Here is a 10,105-nt window from a genome sequence, read left to right as displayed (position 1 = left end):
TAATCTAAAAGGAGAGAAAAATGCGTGAATATTAGCATTAAAAATATCGCAGATCAAAATGACACCAATAAAAAACACCTGGGTAATATCCAATACTAGTATCTGAAAACATATTAATACAGTGAAAAGTTTCTTTTCATTCTGAGTAAAAAATATTAGTATGAGTATAAAGTATTAGCACAGGAACTCCATCTACAACGAAATCTGTTTTGCTTTATGGTCTTTGTAAAGCTTGAAACAGGTAAAAATGGTCAAAGACACACCTTGGTAGCAGAACACTTATCTTCAAAGTGTGCTTGTAACACAGTCAATATCTTTGTAGCTCCATTTTTAACCTTGAACAAGGCCTATTTAGAAATATTTGCAATGTGACTTAGATAATTTAGTCATCTATGTAAGCTGCTCATTACAAGAAACTCAGAATGTATCCCAGAAGCACAGAGGCACAAGGCAGGAGTACACCTGGAAGTGATATCAGCACATCACAGGACACACACACAAACACACACCTCTTTGGAAGGTAGTAAGTAACTAGAGCACTTGGAATAGATCTACACAGATCTGGACACTAATGTACTTGCAAACTCCACCTGAAGTCCGGAAGAATGTTTTGAGAAGGTAAATTAAACTTTACATGTGTTTGCAAAGTTCAGTTCCTGAGGTGTAGTAAAATAAAATTACTCTGTACTAAATAAACAATAAACCTACTTCCAAAGAGTCCTATGTGTATTTGTGTTTCCTTCAGGAGGTAAATCTTAGATGTATAAAAGCTTTTATTAACTATGCAGACAATAAATCTTCGAACTAATGATCTAAAAAAGGTTTTTTTATTTTTTGCTTCCAACATATTAAAATACACCTGCAGCAGTGGTTATTTTACAGCTCCCAGCACATACAGTATAATGGAGGAACAAAGGAAGTTCTGACTGATGGTTACCGTTTTGTCCATTGGAGGAACTTTAAACTGAAAGAATGATTGGAGATGGTGTGAGTTGAACCCTTGTGTGTAATGGGGATAAGCATAGCCATATGACTGCATGGAAATCACATCATTAATATTATAGTGACTCAGGACTATGACTCTAGTATGTCAATAGACAATGTGGTGTACTTTTTTCCTTTCCCCCTTTTTTTCTCAGCTTTTATTCCAGGTCCAGTCATCACCTACTATAGAACACCAGACTGTGGATGAAAAATAATACTTTTGATTTTGTGGTCTTAGTACATTTGGAGGGCTCTGTATAAAACGTGTGCATTTCTCTATATACATACTGTATGTAATGTATATGCATATAGCAAGAGAAAGAAATACTGAATCCTGTAATGGACACATTTGAAACTACCTACACCTACAAGTGCAATTTTGTTTTTTAATTTTCGTGATAACTTTGCTATTGAACAAGATAAATTACCTACATTTTTAGAATGAATCAACCACAGGAGGGAGCTCCAGCTCTCTCTACAGGTTTACTACTGCATTCTGTATGCTCGTACAGGAAGAGGAATAAAACATACGCTTATAAAACATGCGTAGTTCTCTACTATTTATAAACCCAACTGCACAGCTAAATACATCATAAATGGGACACTAGTGTTTTAACATTATATAAGTTTTCCTTTAAATTAATGCTTACTTAATCATGATAAGATTTTTTGGTAAACTTAAATGGCAGAGCTACCACCTTGTAGCCTGATCTCAAATGCTAAGCCAGCCGGATCCTGGACAGCAGCGAGATGGAGGCCTCTAAGGAAAACCTGATTGCTGCTGTAGGTGGTGTTGGTAGACCAGTAGGAGGCGGTCTTCCCTCTTGACCAGAGTTTCAAAACCTGTCGCCCAGATGGTGACTGTGGGCACTGTGCTCTGTTAGGAATTTAAATTAAAAGGCCACAAATTCATGAATCCTTCAGCATTCAGAAAAGAAAAAAATGAACTTTATGAAAAAACATACAAAAATCTTAAACAATGAAGTTCCATAACTATAATCAGTTATGGTCACTGCAAACTCCCGACACTTCTCGGCACTGAATGAAAGGAGCCAATAATATGGATTTCATGTCAACCCTGTAATGGCTTAATTGTATTTTGTTTTCATAGCTTACCAGTGAAAGTGGACAAGACCCATACTATCGCTGAGCATGGAGAGACTACAGCTGAGCTGTGAAACTCTTAGAGACAGGTTGTCTGTGCACTCACAATCCTGTTTGTTACCATCAAAGTCCCCCGTCCCCTTCAAAAACTAAAAGTCATTTTTGTAAAACTGGTTCATTGGTAGTGCTGGTAGTTCTGCACTGCATTATAACCCAGTGGGCCCACTAGCTTCTCTTCTACATGTTGGACTCATTGATGTACATGTGGATCTCAGTTAGAAATGTCTGGGAACACATATACAACAATAAAGAAGGAGTTTGTGTTAAATGAGAAGACAAATATAAAGTTGAAGTGGTGTATTTTTGCATGATATACCAGTGCACTTCTGATTAGAGTGGTATGTAGAATCTGCTCTGAAAACACATTTCTCTTGTTAAGGACTTAGTGATACTAATATATCAATGGCATGAAAAATTCAGTAATTTAATTACTGTAACAAATTTAAAAACTGTAACAACATGTTTATATAAACCAAATGCATAAACAATGTACATAAATTGCCCTTTCTGGAAAAAATGGCATTCTTACAAAACGAGTTTGTCATTTATTAAAAGTGTTGTGAAGATGAACCATTAATCAACTCCAATAAAAAAGCCCTTCACTGTGATCACACTTTTTAAAACTTACACAGGTTTAATTACTGACAAGAGCGCTACATTGCTATACCAACTGCAAAGATAAATTATTATATTTAAATTGGAAAAATAATCTGCATGCATCCTTCCTGTAATTCAGAGCTGTTAACTACCCTGCCTAGAAATGTAAAAATTTTACAAAGTTCTAACTTATTAATCGCATGTATTTATAGAGCAATAAAGCAATCACACCCTTAACTTTTAACAGTTGCCTTTATTTTAGAAAACACAGGTGGTTATCACAACTCAGTCCTAGTTTTTGTTAGGTCAGTTAGAAAAAATTTAAACTGACAATTCTCCTTGTTCTAAGACACATGTTTCCAAAAATATTTTGAAGTGCTATATTTTCCTGTATTAGATTTCCACAAATCCTTTACTTCATTCCTTCTTGTTTCCCCACTTTGCCATCTTGCTATTTACGGGGGTCTTGATGAAATTCTTTGATTTCATGTAGGCCCCAATCTTCTCCAGCGCCTGCCAGAGAAGCACACAAACCTGTTAGCAGGAGGTAGCCTTGCCCATATTGTAATGAGCTGGAAGAGCTTTGAATGGGTCAGCACTTTGAATTGGCTGCAAAATAACAAGATTAATTCCATGCTTAAAAGTACCTAAGTCAAATACCTCAGTCTCAGGACAGGAGTCAGTGCAGCTCACTGATGTCACTGCAAGCATGCGGGCTCCCATTAAGTCACAGGAGCAACTAATTCCAAGCTTTCCTCTGGCAGTACTCTGCCACTAACCTAGCTCAGTCTCAAGATAGTGAGATGTTGGGGAAGAGCACCAGGACAGAACACGGTTTGGTTTTTGGCACTCAGATTAGAGAAGTTTCATTTGATCTCTTCTTGTCTGACCTGTTTATTACTGATGGCACATCTCTGTGTTGACACGCCAGCTAGAAAATGCTGTTCAATATAAAACTAAATTTCAAGAGGTATTTTAATTAAAACATCAGATCTGTTAATACCCATTTACTAATGGCTGAACTGCAAGATTCAAGAATGGGGCAAGTAAACAAGATCTCAGTAGAGAACATGCAAGCCTGGATGGATTAACAGTACTGTTCAGTGATTAACAATAATCTGTTTTACAAAATGTCATGTCCTAGAGTTTCAGAAAAATGGGACATTTACACAATAAAATAATGCAGTATGCTGGCATTGCAGACATTTAACATTTTAACACGCTTCTTTTCACCCAAACAAAAAGCCACCTTTTCTTTCCACTGATTCACCAGGGAACAAAAGAACAGACACTCACCTCAAACCTGTCAAGGAACTCCTTCAGATTCTTGAAATCATCGAGACACTTGGGTTCAAACATTCGGTGCTGGTCCAACAGCTCGTACATGATGAAGTCAACAAAAGTGATCTATCAGAGAGAGAACAGCTAAGGTTTCACTCATAGTTTGCATTTAGTGCTTCATATGACAATCTAGCATTGTGTAGGAGCAGCATTCAACTTTTTTTTAAATAACGTTTGTATAGCTTGTCAGAAAAGAGAGCTGGATTCTATCTCAAGGAGGTATTATAGATGAAAATCTGCTGACCCACACAATTGCATATCAGTTGTCTATTCACTTCTAAAACCACTTGGGCAGGAACACAACAAATGTCACCATAGAAGGAAAAAAGAATTAGACTACAATTTACTCTCTGTGGTATCAAACAGAACAAGTAAGTCTGGTTACCCATGTCCACATTAAGATCAGTTATAAGTAGCCCACAGTATCTGTCCATTTTCAGAATTCATTTTTCCCCAACCTTATCTCCTGCAAACACCTTCCTCTCTTCCATGAAGTTGGAGAACTGCTTCAGGACACTTGGGAGCTTCTCCAGGTATGCAGACTTCTGGTTATCCTGCAAGAGTTCAATTAGCAAAAAGAAGAAGCTTGTTCAGCAATGTTTGCCACGCACAAGGAGAAAGTGGACATTCACAACCCTCTGCCTGAGTCACACTAATCTGAGGCATCAGGGGATAAAAAACATTAATGACTCGTTGGTCTCAATGACCAGTTATAATGATTATATCCGCAGTTTGGCTAGAACCTAACAGATGCAAGAGAGACGAGATATACAGCCTGTATTTGGAGTAGCTCACCTGGCTGAAGGTACTGGCAGCACTGAAAGAAGAGTGAGGCTGCCCAGCCACCCCCCTTCATTACTCTGAGGACTGAGCCAGGGTGCTGCAGGTGTACAGATGTGGTGGCAGGAGGGGCATGAGAGAGATGCACTACGGAAGTCTCAGTTGTGAATCCTATATACTGTACACCAGCGAGCGAGATTAGGATCAAACCTTCCTCCTGAACTTCTCTTACATCTCAGCATGTGCGTGATGCTTTGTGACATTCTGCATTCAGCCTTACATTACAGGGGCAGCTCTGCGTCAGGACATGATTTGGTTGACCAAAGCAACACAGAAGTTATGGTTACTTTTCTTATCAAAGTACCTTTCCCTCAAGGTATAACAGCAGTGTCCCACCTGGCATTTGAACCCCTATCCCTCCCATCAGGAGCCTAGAGCCCAGAAGTTATAATTAAGGTTATATGTTTGATGCTTGGTGGACATGCCTCCAGTCTTTAGATTATGGGCCAAATGTTGCAGTTGCAGGTTAAAGCCTGGTGAAATTTACTGCTACTTTAATACTGAAACTATTAAAGTAGCAGTAAATCACTTATCACCGCTACGGTGCTACGTGAGCACTTATCACCGTTACTCACATAGTCTCTGTAGCAGAGGTTGACAAAGCCGTTGCGGAAGTCCATTGCCTGGTTTTCCAGAATGTCCACTCGAACTATCTCGTCTTCTTTCTCACCACCTGAAAGCCGAAGCAGAGACACAGCTCTCAGTGCAGAATTCATGGTACCCTGTATCCAAACCACACGCGCGGGTGGTCTTAAAAGCCAGGGTGCAGGCAGGTAGCATACATCGACCTGCAAGTGTGGTTTAGGTATCCTTAGCTGCTGTGGTTTGGAGGCAACGTAGTGTTGAGGGCATATCTCATAACTGAAAGGTCGTGGCTTCAAGTTGATGCTGCTGCTGATACTGCTGTTGTACCTTCAGCAAGGTACTTTACCCCAGTTGCCCCAGTCCCAATGGGGACCAGCTGGGGGTAATCTGGCTTCCCATCCAGTGGGGTGTCAGATGTTTAACATAATGGAAACCAGGACAAGCTCTGGCTCAATGAGCTAACGTGTATCAAACATGGATGCTACTGACCTGTACTGCTATTATTAAGCAATACTGATGTTAAGATTTAAAACTCTAACAAATCCAGGCTTGCAATATCTGGCCAGGTTACGACAATACACGCAGTGCAATAAATTCTTTGTTTTAACATTAAGACTTATTTGCTTCTTCATTTCGGGGACATTCATTTATGACACGTAACTCACAATCACAGCTCTAGGTTCACTTTCATTTTGTAGACGCACATGGAATCAAACAGCATGGTGCGAGAAAGACAGCCTTCCTCCACCAGTCACCTCACACAACCGCTTGCAGAGATCGCTACAGTACCTGCCAGGGGGAGAGGTACTTACACAGATTGTGCTTGCGGGCGATGTACCTAATGATGGCATTGCTCTGCGTGATCTTCCTGTCGCCATCAATCAGGTAAGGGAGCTGAGCAAGAAGGCACAGAAAGAGAGAATTATAACATGTTTATAAAAACAAAAGGAGGCCATTCAGGCCAGCCTGTGCAATTGATTACTAGAAGTCAATTAATCTGAGGATCTCAATCATCTGTTTTCCTGATAGAACTGACAGAATCTGCCTCAATAACGATTCCTAGATATACCACACTGCTACAGCTCTCACTAAATCGAAGAAACTCAAGGCAGATATGCGTATGTGAAAACATGCATACAGGACTACTTACATTAGGGAAGTCCATTCCCAGCTTCTCCTTCTCCCCAAACCAGCAGCTCTTGTCATAGTCAGGAGCTGAGAAGCAGAGGAAGGGCAGAGAGGTAGTTAAAATATTTCCTTGTGCAGAGGTGCCTCTCCTCACACCCTCAGCCAATGTGCACTAACAAGTGTTCTGTAAACGAGCCAGCAGGCTCAGCCCGAGCAGTGGTGCTGTCCCTGCACGTTTCACCTGATCTTCGCATCTCTGCTTTCCCCCCACAGTGCTGAAGAAAACACCAGCTTCTCTAGCTTGCTCATGGTCTCTGTGGCTAAGGCAGAGGTATCAAACTCAACTCCTGCTGGCCCTTGTCTCTTCTGGTTTTTGGTCCAACCTTAGAGTAGACATTAAACAATTAACCTAATTATATTAAATATATTGGATATTTCTTAAGGGTCTTGTTCATTATGAACAAAATGCATTTCCGTAAATGTGCATATACCTATAAAGCATCTTTAGGCCTGGCTAGACATTATTTGGGCTGGTAATTAACAAATTAGACCAGCAATTCAACTGAGAGAGGTGGAACAAAACCCAGAAGACACTGGGCTCCCCCAGGGGCTGTGTTTCAGATCCCCTGGGTTAAGGTGAAGCTCTTATTACCAGGAGGATTCCAGTAACACCACTGCCGCACTGTGTAAGCAGGTCACTGGTCCCTCCTGTGCACGGCCCACTTCAAACTTCTGCCAATGTGACGTTCACTCCCTCAGCTGCTACGCATAAAATCATCTCTCAAACAAACATTTTAAAAAATAATTTCTTTCCAGCTTCCCCTTTCATACCTTACGCAATGCAAAAAAAGGGGGAAACAATATTTTAAAAGAATCCTGCTGGATGAGATAACCTTGTCCACAGGAGTAGAACTTCTCTTCATATTTGGTGCCAGTGTACTCCAGCAGGAGGCGAATGGGCTGAGCCAGCTGCGAGAATGAAATACAGAGCAGTGAAAACACCTCCTAAATAAATACACTTTTACCAATACAGGTGTTACAGGGAGGACCCTCAAGCACCTAATTTATTCATTCCCCTGGCTTTTTCTTCAAACCATGCAAGAGAACTGGAACACAAGAAAGCTGACAGACGAGAAGAGGCCACTGGGCCCACCTGGCCTGTTCGTTTGTTAGCAGTTAATCCAGCTGTTTCTCGAATGAAGCCAAAGTATCAGCTTCAACCACCAGGCTAGCTGGGCAGCTTTCTGCATCGAACCCCTCTAAGCTTCAGATTCAATTTGTCAGGAAAAAAGACCTACAACTTCGCTGAAACTTATTTTTGTTCGACATGGGGTAGGTTAACTATCCTGCCCCTACAGCCTAGGTAGCAGCAGAAAGTAAAAGCTCTTCAGATGGGCAGAGGACAGTTCAAACACCCTGGGGTGTGAGGGGGAACGCGGGGCACCTTGAACTAAAATAATCCCGAACCTACGAGGAATTCATGCTTGGATACAATTGGTCTACTAAAGCAGTGGCTAAGGGCAGTTGATAAGCAGATACTGTATAGCACCCACATATAGCAGGATATATTAACTGTTTTCAGATGTTTTTCCAACTTAGTAGCTGGTTATGTTAAAAAAAACCTTTATTAGCTATTGATCACATGTGTAAAAATACTTCGATTTTTTTAAAAGGCGAACGATAGTTTTTTTTTTTTTGCACACCCCAACGGTATTTTAATCAAAGTGATGCGATAAGGCACTCGACTCGACACGTTTTTCAGTTTCTCTTGGCTGCGAGTCTTCGTACTGTGTGCTAAGTCCCCATTTTAGATTTTCAGCTTGAATCAGCTGTTCGTCTACCTTGACTGTAGACCATAGGAGCATGTCAAGCCTGGCCAGTTAAAGTAATCATCCAAAGTTATCTATCAATCAGATATTTTGTATCTATACAGTTTCTGAAACGTTCCGTAACAAACGTTCAACGGCTTTCTTGACACATTACCTACAGTACTTCAGCGGAATCATACGTAAAGTAAGGCTTTTACAAGCGGACCTTACAACCTATATAAAAATCAGATGGTGTGCACGGTTAATTCTACTCTTTGGGTCTCAAACCCTTAAAAGGGTATTATACATTAGATGATCGACTATCTGCAAACCAAAAAGTACAACGATTACAAACAGTACTGAAGTGTTTTGTAACCGTGAACGTAATACATAACAAATACAGAAAACAGATAATTGAACCTAAAGAATATACCAGAATCAATTATTATACTACCGTACATTTAAAAACACGCTCAGTTTTCCTGTAGTCGGTAAAGATACAGTAGTAAATACAGCAGTCAGTATTCGTTCTGCCCATTTTGGTTTTTAGAATGTCATTATCTCACACACGACCACCGCCGGTCCGTTTCGGCGGTGCAGATTTTCAAAATTCTCCCCGATTTAATGTCGTACTACTGTAAATCAACAAGACGGTATTTGGAAAAAACATGCTTGTAGATTTCCAAGGGATAATGAATTGGATACGACATCGGGTCAGACTCCGGCTCCCCCGCTAACCTGTCGTAGAAAAGGTTAGAAAATGGGAGAAAGTTGTGGACAATCGCGGGCCTAAAGAGCTCAGATAAAACAAAAGAAGCTCTTGTTCGAATTGTGCATTCGCACAGGGTATCTGAGGCAGACAATAAGTGTTTCTCTTACCCCTCTGATATCCCAATAAGCTAGTACCATGGTCATCTTGCACTCGCTCTGTTGATAAAAGCTGCCAGTATGTAACGACACACTAACTCCCACTCCAAACCGAACCTGCTCTGCTTTCTGTGAAAGTTGCGTGACTGGTTTCAGAGGAAATGTGGCCCAATCACAGCCTAGACTACTAAGAGTAGGATATTTCAAAAGAAGAAAGCTGATTTTAAGAGCCTGTGACTGAATAAGAGCGAAGGGGAGCTGCTATATAGCTAGTTCAGGTGGGTAGCTGCGTCAGCATGCGTAGGCTGCAAAGGAACAAGTAATAGGTTTATTCCATGCTGAAAAAAAGAAGAAAGAGAACACAACGTTTCGGCCGTGGAGCCTTCTTCAGGTGCTATATAGCTATATGGGTTTGGTTGCATTCGATGTGCGTCTGGGAGGAGCGAATCTCCATAAGTTGTAAACAACTTCACAGCTTAATAAGGAAAGATGCAGCGAATTTCTCCGAGTGGTTTGGCGTGGCAGTCAGAAGAGGCTCACGAAGAGCTGTGGTTTGGTGTGTGGGGTTCTAAATACTGTAAGTCTAAAGGTGGTTAAAAAAACAGTAGCGCATAGGATAAAAGTCAGAACTTGCAACCTTTCAGACGAACAGTTCGACAGGGCACAGGGCAAATCTTGAATCCCACAGAATGACTCACGTATGAACGTTTAACAATAAAAAGCTCTAATTAAAATCGATTTTAACTTATTAACTGTAGTTTTGAGAGTGCATTTCATCACACACATACTGT

General features: G+C 40.6%; 1 protein-coding gene across 1 annotated transcript; it reads right to left on the bottom strand.

Moving 5' to 3' along the window:
* Positions 1-2,978: 2,978 nt before the first annotated feature.
* On the bottom strand, positions 2,979-9,561 carry LOC138239203 (glutathione S-transferase Mu 3-like). The gene is made up of 8 exons (XM_069190326.1): positions 9,327-9,561; positions 7,533-7,608; positions 6,662-6,726; positions 6,324-6,405; positions 5,502-5,599; positions 4,545-4,640; positions 4,042-4,152; positions 2,979-3,258 (listed from the first exon to the last, which is right to left on the bottom strand). The coding sequence occupies exons 1-8, from the start codon at positions 9,360-9,362 to the stop codon at positions 3,163-3,165; spliced, it is 660 nt and encodes a 219-aa protein (XP_069046427.1). The 5' UTR covers positions 9,363-9,561; the 3' UTR covers positions 2,979-3,162.
* Positions 9,562-10,105: the final 544 nt, after the last annotated feature.

This window comes from Lepisosteus oculatus, chromosome 5 (genome assembly GCF_040954835.1).
Source record: "Lepisosteus oculatus isolate fLepOcu1 chromosome 5, fLepOcu1.hap2, whole genome shotgun sequence".
NCBI classification, from domain to species: Eukaryota; Metazoa; Chordata; class Actinopteri; order Semionotiformes; family Lepisosteidae; genus Lepisosteus; species Lepisosteus oculatus.
The sequence above is the reverse complement of the archived record's forward strand: the minus strand, read 5'-3'. Positions and strand labels throughout refer to the sequence as shown.